Below are 16189 nucleotides of genomic sequence, written 5' to 3' on the forward strand. Positions count from 1 at the left end.
AGGTATATTTATAGCAATAGCCACAAAAAACCTTGTATGGGTCAAAATTATAGATTTTTATTTTATGCCAAAAATCATTAGGATATTAAGTAAAGATCACGTTCCATCAAGATACTTTGTACATTTCCAACCATAAATATATCAAAACGTAATTGTTGATTAGTAATATGCATTGCTAAGGACTTAATTTGGACAACTTTAATTTAATTTTCCCAATATTTAGATTTTTTTACACCCTCAGATTCTAGATTTCCAAATAGTTGTATCATGACCAAATGTTGTCCTTTCCTCACAAACCATACATCAATGGAAAACTTTTTTATTTTTATATATTATAAATTATGACTGGTTTTGTAGTTCAGGGTCACAAATAGATCATGGCAGATCAATGCATCGAATGACCAGAGAAAGAATTGTGGGCTTAGATTAAATAATCAGTTTAATACACATCTTTAAGGCAAAGCTAAAGAAACAAATTACTACAATAAATAGAAAGTGGTCTGGTTCCCTCTTCACAAAAGAAAATGCAAGTATTTGTGCAATTTCAAAAGTAATGACTGAAGCACTTCAGTGTTCAGCAGCTGTGGTGTTTCCACAACCATCTCTCTCTTTCTGTTTATCAGTGCAGGATTTCTTTGCAGCCGTACCACAGTTTGCTGTGAAAAACTCTCTCATGCGTTTCAAAGTGTTTCTGTGCTTTTCTCGTTCAGTCTCTGTCTCTGAAGTTCTGCTTGGATCCTTGCCGCAGGAGTGTTTTAAAAGAGAAGCATGGAGACTCGTCCCAAAAGATTCATTAACCTGTTGCTGGAAAGATTTTTGAAGTTTGACAACCATGGTTTTCCTCTGTGGAAATACAAATAGGATGTCATTATTATATAACATTCAATTCAATGATTGTTAGGTATGAATTTATAGTTCTTCGCAGTTAAATTTCACATTAATGTTATCAGCTGAATGAAAGGTAAATGACAGGATTTACCTCTGAGTTCATCATCAAGATGTCAAAAAGAGTCCAAACATCTGACACTAGCTCAGCAGCAGTCCGATAAGGCGGCTTCCGTTTCCCAAGGAGTCGGCCAAGTATTATATCAAATTCGGATGTTTTTGAGTGATTCTTTAAAAATAAAGCACAGCTCACATTCACATGTGATGTGACAAAAGCAGAAACATTCAAGGGAAAATAAGGAAATGAAATCACAGAGAGGATCCCTGAAGACTGTCATGACTGTGTATAAAGGTCAGTCTATTAATCTGATCATTTGCCTATGAAATAGCAAAGTTGGTCAGGTTGTAAAATGTCATATGGTATGCTATTATTATGAGTTAATAATTACATTTATGATATTTTTAAATCAATATATTACTAAATATTACAACATTTATATAAAAAAAATACATAAATATAAATTTACAATTAAAATGATAGTTTTTATTTTATGCCAAAAAATGAACTATCCCTTTAATATATAAAAAAGTAAACTGTTGACTAAAGAAGCTTAAGTTATGCTAATTACAACATGCACTATGTATTTACCTTGGTGGCGCTGTAGAGCAGGCTCTTGTTCTCATCACACAGGAGACCAAGGACAAGCTTCTCACACTTCTGAACAGAATGGATGACATTACATTGGTGTGACTCACATCATTTTAGGACAAAAGTTGAAAGATGTGGCATGACACTAAACTAGAATCCTTTCCTAACATATTCTGTATAAAACTGTAACTATGAATGTAGATTCTGTCGGGCTGTTGGTGTCTCACTCTTTGATCTTGCAGGCTCAAACTAGGTGTCCCTGTCTCCTCACTGCCATACACGACTGTTTCATTTGCATCCTGACACAGCAAACACACCCAATCCTTACTGCAAGAGAAAAGAAATACACCAAACATACAGAGAACAAAGAAAAGTTATTGTTCATAAATGTACAAGCTTATCAAACTCCAACGTCTTATAAATCACAAACTGTAACTAGATAAAAAAAAGTCTGTAGACAAACTTTAAAGTTTGCCTAGCTAGAAAGTTTGAAGTACTTTTAAAGCTTGAAGTTTGAAGGCTTTCAGTTTAAAATAGTTAAGATTTGATGTAGTAGTTTTAAAAGCCAGATAAATAAACACATTTAACACATTAATGTGTTGCTTGCATGATTTAGCATGTTGCTAGCATAAATTAGCTAGCTAAAACAAAATAACTAAAATCAGCTCAATTAGTGAAAACCAGCTAAAAAACAGATAAAACAGTTAAAACCATCTAAAATCAACTGATTCATCAAAAAAGCTAAAAAACAGTTCATAATAAACCCATCTAAAAACTAGGTAAAACCAGCTGTTTTAAACTAAAAAAAGCTCAAATCCACCAAAAACGGCTGATTTAGCAAAAAAGCCTAAAAACCAGCTAAAACCAGTCAATTTAGCAAAAAAAAAGGTTTTAAAACCAGCTAAAACCCTTTAAAATCAGCTGATTGAGAAATGAAGCTAAAAAACAGCTAAAAATCAGCTGATTCAGCAAATAAAGATAAAGACCAGCTAAAATCAGTTGATTTAACAAAAACAAACCGCTAAAACTGCTAAAACTAGTTAATTTAGTGAAAAAAACAGTAGTCTAAAAACCAGCTAAAATGCTAAAATCCACCAAAAAACAGCTGATTTAGGAAAAACGCCACAAACCAGCTAAATCCAGCTTATTTTTTAAAAACCAGCTGATTTAACAAAAAAGGCTAAAATTGCTAAAAAAAAAAACAATTTAGGAAAAAACTGCTAAAAAATAGGAAAAATCAGCTGATTTTGCAAACAATGGTTAAAACTAGCTAAAACCAGTTAAAACCAACTGATTTAGCAAATAATGATAAAACCAGCTAAAATCCACCAAAAAACAGCTGATTTAGGAAAAAAGCCAAACCAGCTAAATCCAGCTTATTTTTTAAAAACCAGCTGATTTAGCAAAAAAGGCTAAAATTGCTAAAAAAAAAATCAATTTAGGAAAAAACTGCTAAAAATCAGCTGATTTTGCAAACAATGGTTAAAACTAGCTAAAACCAGTTAAAACCAACTGATTTAGCAAATAATGCTAAAACCAGCTAAAATCAGTCAATTTATCAAAAACAAACATCTAGAACAGCTAATTTAGCAAAAAACATCTAAAAACCACTTAAAACCAGCTGATTTAGCAAAAAAAAAAAACAACAACAGCTGATTTATTAAAAACCAACTGATTTGGCAAGAAAGGGTTAAAAACACCTTGATTTAGCAAAAAACAAACATTCAAAACAGCTAAAATCAGTTAATTTAGTGAAAAACCAGCTTTAGCAAAAAAACGAGGTTAAAATAAGCAGATTTAGCAAAAAAAGGCTTAAAAACCAGCCAAAACCCCTTAAAACCAGCTGATTTAGGAAAAAAAAAAAAGCTAGCTGGTTTCATAAAAAAATGCTTTCAAAAAACAGCCTATTTAACAAAAAAATAAAATGCTAAAAAAACAGCTAAAGCCAGCTGATTTAGCAAAACAAAAAAACAACAACCCACAGCTAAAGCCAGCTAAAAACAGTTTACTTAAGGTAAAACTGCTAAAAAACAGGTTTTTCAAAAAAAAAAAAGAATTGTACAGTGTTTCTGATGGTCTTACCGAGGTTTTGTGAGAATTGGTGGGATGTGACAGTCAGAGTGAAAAGCACAGCCACATTTTGCACACAGAAGTGCAGCTCCTGCAGACAGACACACGGCACAGAACTCTACGTCAGATTCCGAGGAGCTGTCGCTGTCTTGGGATACAGAGCAAGAAGAGGATCTAGATGGTGTAGGATCTTCATACCATCTCCACACCTGGTTAACCTGGGGAAGAACAGGGCACAGTTGAGAATAGCTGTGGCGCTAACATGTCTTTTTATGCAATCAACAGTCATATGTACTCAGGTCCTTCCAGTGTCCTGTCCTTACCTGTCCTCCTTGAGATTCGTGGACCAAGATGTGATCTGTGGAGGTATCTGTAGTAAGGTGGAACTCTGGGAGTGGCTCTCCTCTTGGAGGCAGAGAGATGGGCAGACGCACAAGAGAAACACATAGAAACCTAATCGACAGAGGATAGAGGTCTCCGGTCAAAAAAATACATCAAATGTGAAAAATGTATGTACCCAACTTTTTCTTTAATGTGGAATTAAGCCTATGGGTGAGCCTTCCAGTTCATTAGCCACTATAGGGAAATAATGAGAAGAATAACAGCGTGCAATAATAGTAAAACTATTCGCACTACAAACCAGTGTGTAAATACCATGGTAAGACACCAAATTTTTTTTGCTTGTATTATTTTGTAAAAGTGACCTTGGGTTCTTGAAAGGCGCTATAAAAATTAAACATATTATTATTATTATTATTGTAATATCAAGCAGCAAAACAAACTGTTTTGAACAGCTAAAAATAGCTGGATGCTGGATGCAGATAAGAAGGTAAGCTAGACCCATAAAATTTACAAATGACTGCACCCACTTTTGCGGGAAGAAAAAGGCAGATACACTGCCATTCAAAAGTTTGGGGTAAATAAGATTTTTAAGAAATTAGGTTAATAATTCATGCGATGCAGGAAGGATGCAAATAAGCACTGCAGATTCCTATATGAAGCAAGTCTTCAACCAATACTACATAAGAATATATCCACCTCTTCAATTGTTTGATTTGTCTCCTGAAGTGCTCCAGCGTTACTAAAAGACAGAAAAAAAAGAAATAAGTAAGGAGATCAAATGCTATATTTTTGAGAACTCTTGAGAGGATAATCACCTGCAGATTTGTCGTCTTCTTTTTTTGCCTCCCTGTAGTCAAAAGCACTTTGGAAAGTCTTGTCATTAGTCATCCTCTGGTAGAAAAAGAACAATTTAAAATGAAACGCAGATCTCTGACATACAACTCTCCATACTTCTATCTGTAATGGCACTTTTCCACTGCATGGTACGACTCGGCTCGGCACTCTTTACTTTGGCTTGGTTTGCTTTTCCACTGCAGTTTAGAACCGTTTCAAAGTGGGTGGAATTATAGAATGATCATTACAGTTGCACCACCACCATGACTACTGACCACAATACAGCCATACATTTTTTTCAAGCTGCATGCAACGGTTGTTTATTTGTGCTACAAAACGTACCATGTACTAGGCACTGTACAAAGTGGAAACCTCTGTGCCATAAATGCCATAAGAATTAAACCTTCACGAACCTCTACTGCAAGTTCTTCTGATGTGCTACAAGGAGTTGAATGCACTGGAGGTGTGGCGTTCAGATTGTCTTTCAACCTGACAGGTGTGGATGTTGCCTCTACAAGCTGACGGAAAGTTGTCGGCATGCCAATGCTCCAGTGCTTTGGTCCAGAGTAGTTCTTGGTGGATGACTGACCATCTTGAGCTTGTCTTGAACATTTTTCTGTTGTGGTGAAGAGAAAGTCCTGGTGATTGTTGCATGGGTTTGAGGAGTGGGCATGATCTGGTGAAGGTTCTTTGGGAGCTGTGTCTAACGCAAGGGAGGTAGGCAAGTTGCTCTCCAGGTGATCCATATCAGTGAAGTTTGTGCTGCTCACACCTGCGTCCTGATCACAGGCAGAATCAGCCAAGGCCTTGACTGGGAGGTGTGCACTATTGTAGGTGCCTTTATTACTACTCTGGAGGGTGTCCTTGCCACTATTGGGAGCAGAAGGCATTGGGTTTATAGAAATTAAGGAACCACTAGATGTGGTTGGGATGGCTTTCAAACTTGTACTGGTTGGATTTGGTGCACAAGGGTCCTGGGGGCAATGATTCATCCCACCACTGGAGATATTAGAGATTGCAGTAGCGTCATTTAAAGAATGTCCGGGCCCCAGGAAATTGGTTAGTATTGGATGGGTCAGTATGAGTGTTTGGTTGTAAGTTGGAATGTTGGTTGATTGGTTGTTGGCTGGTATTGGATGGGTTAGTATGGATGTTTGGTTGTTGGCCGGAATAGTTTGAAGAAATACAGTTATTTGCTTGTTGGCTGGTATTTGTTTTATTGGTTTGGGTGGTTGGTTGTTGGCTGGTATTGGATGAGTTGTAACAGGTGTTTGGTTGTTGACTGAAGTTGGTTGTTTTTGGTTATTGACTGGCATTTGATAAGTTAGTAGCGGTGTTTGGTTGTTGATAGGCATTGTATGAGTTAGTACAGGTTTTTGGTTTTTGGCTGGTATTGGATGAGTTGGTGCGAGTGTTTGGTTATTGGCTGCTATTGGTTGAATTAGTTTGGGTGGTTGGATGTTGGCAGGTAATGGATGAGTTAGAACAGGTGTCTGGTTTTTGGTGGGCAATGGATGAGTTAGTACAAGTGTTTGGGTGTTGGCTGGTATTGGATGAGTTGTTACAGGTGTTTGCTTGTTGACTGAAATTGCTTGTTTTTGCTTACTGACTGACATTTGATGAGTTGGTACAAGTGTTTGGTTGTTGGATGGTATTCGGTGAATTGGTGTGAATGTTTGGTTGTTGGCTGGTATTGGATAAGTTGTTCTGGGGGTTTGGTTGTTGACTGGAAGCTGATTAATTAGTTGGGGTGTTAGATTGTTGGCTGGGACTGAATTAGTTGATATGAACGTTTGGTTGTTGGCTGGTATTGGATGAGATGTTACAGGTGTTGGAAATGGTTGTTTTTGGCTGTTTACTGGCGTTGGGCGGGTAAGTATGCACATTTGAGAGACTGGCATGATAGGGCGATAGGCATTCCTACATTTGGCTGACTCAGAGATATTGTTTATTTGAGATGCTGTATAGTCCTTGAGTGGAAGACGAGGCTGAGAATAAACAGATGAAGAAGTCATGTGGGTTTTAGAAGCAAACTGGGAAAAACATGGGACACAGTTCGATGAGGGACTGTAAGCATGCTTGGATTGCTCAGGGATGACTTCATGGGACCGGCCTTGGAGACATGGTGAGGAAGAAAATGAACTCTGAAGGTCTGAAGAGGAAATTTTATATTGATTCGGTTGGGTTGAGGGAACATTGTTACATGCAGAGCGGGTCGAGGCCTGGTTAGAATGAGATGGCTGGCTGGGCTGAGATGGATTAGGCAGATGATAAAGGGCCTGGTTCATTTGCACAGTCTGAGAGGAGGCAGAGGGATGCATTGCAGAACCATTGAGAACACTTCCACCCTGAACCTGTGTGTCAGCACTTGAGGAGGCCGGTGCAGGATGAACATCAGTGGCAGTTAGAGGAGAATTTGGATTTGAGCTTTTCACAGCCTCTAACTGAGTGGAACCCGTTCTCTGAGTGGTAAATGGAACAAGAACCTTTTTAATCCTCAAAAATCCTGGGCAGAAAGAAAGTAAAAAAGTTACTTTTATAGTTTTTTTATAAAGTAAATACAATATTGTAATAAAAAGGTGGGAAGTTTTTGTTTACCACATTTCATGATGTGCTGACAGATATCATTTTGAAGCTGAATGTGCAGTTCAATCTTGGTCTCAGGGGTACTTGCATTATAAGACAGAAGCTTTTTCACCTGGGTCTCAATCTGAGTTAGAGACATAAAATACAGCAGGGGACTAAACACTCAGGATCTTAATGACAGCCAGTTTTACTCACAAATATGGTAATACAGTGACATCACATGAAACGTACGGATACACAAATGTATGCACCTCACTTCAAAACATATGATGGAGCTAATATTACCCTTTCTTTTATATCATCTTTAACATAATCAGTATGAATGTGAAGAGCAAGGATGATAAACAAGGAGTACAAGCAAAAAATAGAACAGCTTACTCTTTTTGTGTGGATCAGGAGGTAGTGGCCCTCTGTGCATAGGACCTTGTTAACAAAAGCTGCTATGTAGTCCTGACAGCCTTCCAACCTGTCCAAAGATGTCTTTCTCTCCAACAAACACCCCACCTCCTCCGCATACAGGGCCTTAAGATTAAATATTCAAAAATAAATCAACGGTTAAAGATTTGAGGTTCCTAAACAGAACTGGAGATAGATAAGAGGGAAGTCAAAATAGTACCTCGTTCTGCTGGGAATTTCCAAATTATTTTTGCTGAGTGCTTTTAGGTAATGCTAAAGTATGTGGACATTTCTCAGAGTCTTTTTTGTAACTTTTTTCATGATGTGATGCATCTTTTATTTGTTTTGCTTAATTCCTGTTCTATATTCTTAACAGTTACATGCTTATATTGAAATTCAAAATGTTTAAAAGTATTTTGCTCCTAAAGGCATAGTTCACCCAAAAATGAAAATTTGATGTTTATCTGCTTACCCCCAGGGCATCCAAGATGTAGGTGAATTTGTTTCTTCAGTAGAACACAAATATAATATAATGGCAGTCAATGGGCCCTACAGCTTTGAGAGTCAAAAAAAAAAAAACATACAGACAAAACCAAATGAAACTCTGCGGCTTGTTACGATACATTGAGGTCTTAAGACACCAATCAGCAAGACACTGAACAGTATTTATATAAATTTTTACCTCTAATCCACCTTAATGTTCAACTGTCCTGAGCACATTCACAACACCTGGCGTGTGACGCGTCAACGTGCTCTGCCATAGTAGACACATGCGCAATCGATCTGTCACGTGTATATGACAACTACTCAAAGTGGTAATTACTTGTGCTTATCCTGATTGTTGCAATTGATTAAAAACTAAAAGATTATGTTTGCTCAGGACTGTTGTTCATTGCGGTGGATCAGAGGTAAATTTTTTTTTATATAAATACAGTTCAGTTTCTTGCACAGACCGATTGTTTGGTTTCTTAAGACCTCAATGTATCGTCACAGGCCGCAGGGTTTAATTTGGTTTTGTCTGTGTATGTTTTTATGACTCTCAAATCCGTGTAGCCCATTGACTGCCATTATATGTCTGACAGACTGCAACAGTTTGAGTTAAATTTTTTTGTTTGTGTTCTACTGAAGAAACAAAGTCATCTACATCTTGGATGACCTGGGGGTAAGCATATAAACATCAAAAAGTGCATCCAACAAAAAAATAAAAAGATAACTAAATCAAGTACAGCATGGTTCAGTAAATGAGGAGTATTGAGTTCTAAATGCTTACCTCTATCTCATTTAACATCTGTGTAGCTTTCAGAAGCAGAGTCTGATAAATGGAGTGGATCACTTGTCTCAACATCTTCTTTGCTGCCCCTTTTATTTTCTCAATGTCCTGCAATCTAACAAAGATAAAAAAAATAGTCTTAACAGCACAATAAATACACACAAGAGGAAGATAAAACAGGAAATGTCTGCAAAGTGAAACCATTGTAATACAACTTAGGATGTAAGCACATCTTCTAGAAACTAAATGCTACTGTCCTCTGATATTTAGTGAGCTGTGACAAAATCTGAAAAGAATGCTGAGTGATCCATTCTTTTTTAAATACTTTGTTTTTCCATTCAATTCAATATTTTTCCCCCAATAATTATTTACTTTTCCTTTATATATATACTGTTTTGAATATTAATATTGCTATTGCAATTTACCAATTTTCCAATTTAATTTATTTTTTGTAATGCCATCAATATGAACATGTTATATGATAAGAAAGTACCTGAAATGCTTTAAATAATATTAATGTAGAGCTTAGATAAATGTGCATGACAACAAGCAAAAAGGTGTGAAAATAAATGTATTTGCAAAGTTTGCAATTAACCACAAAGGTTAAGGAAAGGGCACATGGGATTGAAGATAAAGTGTTAAAACCACAAGCGGAAGTACATCAGACAAAGATGAAAGGCAGAAGTGCGAGAAGAAAACAAAAATGTAGGCGACAACAGAAAACATCCAACAAATTAAACAAGATTTGCAGAGACTGAACCACTTTTTTAAGTAAATACATAATCTAAGGCTGTGTGATCCACCTTCATGTCCATATTGTATTAATATTGGATCATTAAAAAACACCTGAATGTTAATCCACTAATATTAGATGTTTATAAACTTTTTATTAGATGCTTTTCTATTTGTAATTCAAATAATGTCTCATAACAGCAGCTGGTATGTGTGTTTATCTTACAAGTGACTAAAAATCTGGCTTTCACTAATTTACGAGCATATGCTGTGTCTCTCCACCCACTCTTTACCCAGGCTTGCATTCCTTTGAGGTGATAAGAGTTCTGTGCTTTCTCTCTGGACTGGCCAGTTTTGGCTTTTTGACTTGGCCAGACTTTGCCAGTTCCTTGATTTACTAGTTGTTTTAACAAATACATGTCTGTGAATCAATATGTTGTGGAAAATTAATTACATTTTTATTAATTATTAAGTATTATTAGTTGTTCCTTCATCTCTTATATTCCAAAATAGAACATTACAAGGTCGAATTAAAAACAATGCCTCTTTCAGTAGTCCTGAGGGAAACATCCTAAGTTCTGGGTGAGAATAGGGAAGCAGTGTCTATCTTAACAGGAGAAAATGAGACATTCTGTGCATGGGCAGACACATAAAAAGTGTTTTTACTCAATACATGAATATATATGGTTGCAATGAATAAATACCTAGTATTTCAGCCTGGCTATATCTTACAGATGAATTTCCACCACACACATGTATCTCAAAAACAGTGTTAAGTATTCAAAAAAATACTTAACTTTTTTTTTTTAACTTTAATTTCAGTAATGTTTCTAGTGGCCATCTGTCAGCAAGATGTAAAGTGATTTGTTCCTGTATTCACTGTTGGGTCTGCTTTGATCTGCCATTCACACCTCTCCTGATTCCCACCCTCTCTTTTTTCAGTTTCTTTTTACCATTGCCCTTTTGAATAAACATCCCTGTTTACAGCTTGTATTATTAGTCTCAAGTAACCCAGTCACTGACAACCAGGCTAGACAGATCGCCATTTACATCTGTTATGTGTCTCCTTTAACCACTTGTGATTGCATTTCAAGGGTTGGGTCTTACTACGTCATATTTTGATAAAGCACAAAATATAATAATAAAAACACATTGGATCTATTGGATTTGACGCATTATAAATGGCTTTTACACGACCTAACTTTAGAGATAAGTTACTACAATATATTTGTAAGAGAAGATGGATTTTGATACAAGCCTTTTTTTGTTAGGAGGCATACTCTAAATATGTTTGATATTCTCCATCTAGATGGAATCATATTCTAAAGCTAAAAAAAAATTGCCCCATACAATAAATACTGCCCAAAATCTGAAGCTGCCTCTAAATTTTATTTAAAAAAAAACTGTGGTGTATTTCAGCCTTTTAAAATTTAATTTTTTATATCACCCAAAAGTTTATATTCGTTTATGTTAGTTACAGTCAGGTCCATATATATTTGGACACTGACACACTTTTCATAATTTCGGCTCTGTATGCCACTAGAATAGTTTTAAAAATGATACAATCAAGATGAAATTGAAGTGCAGACTTTAAGCTTTTTAAGGGGTTGAACAAAAATATAACATAAAATGCTAAGGAATTACAACCATTTTTATACACAGACCCCACATTTTCAGGGGCTCATAAGTAATTGGACAAATAAATATAATCATAAATAAAATGTTCATTTTTAATATTTTGTTGAGAATCCTTTGCAGGCAATGACTGTCTTAAGTCTGGAACTCATGGACATCACCATAGACTGGGTTTCCTCCTTTGTGGTGCTTTGCCAGGCCTTTACTGCAGCTGACTTCAGTTGTTGTTGGTTTGTGGGTCTTTCTGCCTTTAGTTTTGTCTTCAGCAAGTGAAATGCATCTGATTTCAATCAATTTGAAATCAGAAGATTGACTTGGCCATTGCAGAATATTCCACTTTTTTACCTTTCAAAAACTCCTGGGTTGCTTTTGCTGTATGTTTTAGGTCATCGTCCATTTGTACTATGAAGAGCCGCCCAAACAACTTTGCTCCATTTAACTGAATCTGGGCAGACAGTATATCCCTATACACTTCAGAATTCTTCCGGCTGCTTCTGTCTTCTGTCACATCATCAGTAAACACCGGTAACCCAGTGCCACTGGAAGCCATGCATGCTCATGCATTACACTGCTCCACAATGTTCACAGATGATGTTGTAGGCTTTGGATCATGAGCTGTTCCAAGCCTTCTCCATACTTTTTTCTTCCCGTCATTCTGGTACACATTGCTTTTAATTTCAGCAGTCCAAAAAATGCTTTTCCAGAAGTGGTCTGGCTTTTTTAAATGTTTTTTGACAAAGTCTAATCTGGTCTTGTTTGCACCTTGTGGTAAACCCTCTCTATTTTGCTCTGGTGAAGTCTTCTCTTGATTGTAGACTTTGACAGTGACACGCCTAGCTCCTGGAAAGTATTCTTCACTTGGCTGGATGTTGTAAAATGTTTTATTACCATGGAGAGGATCATCCAATCATCCACCATACTGTCATCTTTTGTGAACATCCAGGCCTCTTTATGTTGCTGAGCTCAGCAGTGTGTTCTTTTTCTTGTCAGAATTCACCAAACTGTTGATTTGGCCACTCCTAATGTTCCTGCTATCTCTCTGATGCATTTCTTTTGTTTTTGAAGCCTAACAATTGTCTGTTTTACTTGCATGCAGAGCTCCTCTGACTGCATGATGGGTTCAGAGCAACAGCTTCCAAATGCAAATGGCATACTTAGAATCAACTCCAAATCTTTTACCTGGTTAATTGATGTAGAAAAAATGAAGGAATAGCCCACAACTGTCCATGAAACAGCTTTTGAGTCAACTGTCCAATTACTTATGGTCCCTTAAAAAGGGGGGGAGGTACATATTAAAGAGCTGTAATTCCTTAACCTTTCTACCAATTTGATGAGACTGCCCTAAAAATTAAAGCTCAGAGTGTGCACTTTAAGCCCATATTCATTGTATAACTGTAACTTGAATATGTTTTGGTCAACAGCTAAAATAATAAAAATTGTGTCAGTGTCCAAATACATATGGACCTGACTGTATGTTCTTCCATTTAAGACATTTCTCAAAAAATGAGTAAATGATTACAGAATTCTCACTATCCCAGTAAGAAATATGGGTGAAACAAGGATGTGACCTTTGAGAAAGACTTTTAACAATATGTAAAAACAAATTTCTGTTATTGACAGGCTGTTCCTTCAACAGGTGTACTGTAGATTTTTTAGAAGTTTAGAAGTTTTACCAAGATAAGGTGCAAGTCCACATAGTTCCATTTACTTACCTTGCCTCTAGAAGCAGCATGCTGTTTCTGACCATCTCTTTCTGATGCCCGATGGAGTCCAACAAACTATGCAGCTGCTGTCTCTGAAATCCCACAGCTTCTTCCTGCTGCACAAAACTGACACAAAATTGGTCATGTAAAAACATATTTTTGGTCTGACTCTTCCAAATATGGCAAAGTTTTACAGCTAAGCAAACAGATGGGAAACAATTACCCTAAATGCAAAAAAAATCTTCATATGCACTGATCTGAGTAGGTTGATGGACTATACCTGTGCCCCCTATGAGTGATCAGCTGACAGTCCTTACAGGTGAGCTCTTCACAAACAAGACAAAAGTACCTCAAGGTCTCCTGAGTGTGCAAGCGACAGCGTCTTTTCGGTATCCAACCTGAACAAAATGGACAACAGAAGAGATATGATAATGCACAGCAGCTTATAGTGTAAGAGAAAATATAATTTGGAGGTTATGCCATACATAATAGTTAAGAGTTTGGCTGAAATGCACGGAGATGTTGTAAGTTATCTGATGCACTCAATACAAGGCCTCAGATAACTTCTGAGTACTATTGCCCTTTTTATTATTTTTCTTTCTGCTTCCCTCTGATGTTGAGTTTAATCTACAAATGCTGCAAATAACAACTTGTGAATAATCAGTATTCAAGGTCAGTAGGCCTGGGAACAGTCTAGGGAGTGAAATAAAAATGTTTCAATTAAAAAAATATTTACATTAGTCAAGTGAGCATATTATGGGATGTTGACAAAGACCAATGTAGATGAAGATCAACCAGAAAGTGCTGCTGCTCTGCTGCTCAAAAATTTGGGATCAGTAAGATTTTTAATGCTTTTAAAGAATTCTTATATGCTCATCAAGGGTGCATTTACTTGGTCAAAAATACAGAAAAAATATAATATTGTGAAATATTATAACAGTTTAAAATAATGGTGTTCTATATTAATATATTTTAAAATATAATTTATTTTGATGCAAAGCTGAATTTTTATCAGTCATAGTTCAGCTTTCAGTGTCACATGATTCTTCAAAACTCATTCTAATATGCTGTTTAATTACTGTTATGATCAATGTTGGAAACAGTTGTGCTGCTTAATATTTTTTGGGAACCTGTGATTCTTTTTTCAGGATTTGTGATGAATAAAAAGTTAAAAAGAACAGCATTTATTCAAAATATAAATCTTTTCTAACAATTTAAGTCTTTGCTATCAATTTTTACTAATTTAACACATCCTTGGTGAATAAAAGTATTCATTTATTTAAAGAAAAAAGAAAAATTTACTGACCTCAATATTTTCGATGATAGTTTATATTGTTACAAAATATACAAAAGATTTCTATTTTAAATAAACGCTGTTCTTTTTAACTTTTTATTTGTTAAAGAATCCTTGAAAAAAATCAGAGGTTCAAACAAAATATAAATAATATAATAATAATATAAATATAAATAAAGCAGCACAACTTGTTTTTAACATTGATAATACATCAGCATATTAGAATGATTTCTGAAGGATCATGTGACACTGAAGACTGGAGTAAAGATGCTGAAAATTCAGCTTTGTATTACATGATAAATTAATTTGTATTGTTTTACTGAATAAACACTCTGTTTTGCTTAGCCTTAGAGCTTATTTTGTAGCTCTCTGAGCTGTTATATGTTTTGGTTGATCACTCTGGATCACGATTTCAGACAAATAAATTAAATTTGATAATTTTACCATTGAAGTGTGTAAGGACTTTAAGCCTAACCTGTGGGTGGTTTTTTAGGTGTGACTTCATGGTCACGAGTCATTTTCACCCTATGATGAGCAGATGTACAGTCCGAACACAGGGCCTCCTCACACTGGACACACCATCCACTAACCTCACCCTCTTCACACCCGGCACACTGAAAAGATTCAACATTTTGAATTAAGATTTACAATGGAACACAGAGGTTTATGACAGTGCTGGAATTCTTTGGACCAGTTTAACAGCCTTTAAACCAAGGACAATAACTATGACGTTTTATCAAACATTGCAATCCTTTGCATGACAAAGAAGGCCAACATGGTTGGAATCACTAATACAGTTACTGTTATAATTATCTTTATATATATTGCTCTTTGTGTGAATGGCCCTTTATTGCATTTGGCAACATCTGCAAAAAAAGCAGGGACTGAACTGAATGTACCAATTTTGTCAAAACTTTCTCCATAATCTGTGCACTCTTACCTTGGGGGCCTTGTTATTGTTAGACATGTCTTCAAAAATGGCACAGTCTGTGACCTCAGACAAACAAAAGGACTGCGCACATAATGGACAATCTAGATAAAGAAAGACACAAAGTCCTTAGACACACAAAATTTAAAATTTTACAATATGGAGGGCCAATTCATTAAATTCTTAAATGTTGATGAAGGCCTCAAGCCCAAACTGTGTAGTCAACATGTAGGCCACATGGCCAACATGACTGCGCTTATGAATAAAGAACACAGAGGGAAGCACTGGAGATGGGAGATGCTACAGGATAAGATAGAAAAATAGATAATGTATGTAAAACTCATAAATTGTATATGCCTCTGCAACCTTTCCAGTACCCAGAAAGTATGGTTGAAAAGAGAAATAATCTTTTGAAAAATACCAGCAGGTGGTTTTCTACAATGAAACCAAGTATTATGAAAACTAAAAAAACTGTGGAAAGTACCGGGAATGACAGACAGCTGAAAATAAAAACAAACAATAATAGTATTTGTAATAATTTTACTGGTTATTAGAGGAATTGTACTGGAAACTGTACTGGTCTCCACTAGTAATTGTTCCCCTTCTATTGGTAGCTTAAGTTTTAGTTAAAAATACTACATCTAATAGAATATGTTCCAAAACACAATAGTTTTTAATAGTTAAAAGTTGATGGTTTGTAATGGTATTTGTAGTGGAAACCATTAGAATTTCTGTAACGTTTCTATTGTTTTTTTTTTTTTCAGCAGGGATATCAAAGACTGGTCTGTACGCTCTAAAGATGGTAGTCTATACAGAAAAATTCAGATATCAAAAAGTCTCATTTTGACTTCTGGAACTCTGCTTA

General features: G+C 35.9%; 1 protein-coding gene across 1 annotated transcript; it reads right to left on the reverse strand.

The window, feature by feature from the left end:
* Nucleotides 1-421: 421 nt before the first annotated feature.
* On the reverse strand, nt 422-15001 carry trim33l (tripartite motif containing 33, like). Its single transcript, XM_073847517.1, has 15 exons — nt 14872-15001; nt 13383-13500; nt 13112-13228; nt 9033-9147; nt 7745-7888; nt 7379-7490; nt 5194-7286; nt 4762-4837; nt 4643-4685; nt 3928-4057; nt 3617-3822; nt 1762-1861; nt 1535-1603; nt 980-1114; nt 422-843 (listed from the first exon to the last, which is right to left on the reverse strand). Exons 1-15 carry the CDS (start codon nt 14912-14914, stop codon nt 568-570), a joined length of 3777 nt encoding a protein of 1258 aa, XP_073703618.1. The 5' UTR covers nt 14915-15001; the 3' UTR covers nt 422-567.
* Between the last annotated feature and the right edge of the window lie 1188 nt (nt 15002-16189).

This window comes from Garra rufa, chromosome 9, assembly GCF_049309525.1.
Source record: "Garra rufa chromosome 9, GarRuf1.0, whole genome shotgun sequence".
NCBI lineage: Eukaryota > Metazoa > Chordata > Actinopteri > Cypriniformes > Cyprinidae > Garra > Garra rufa.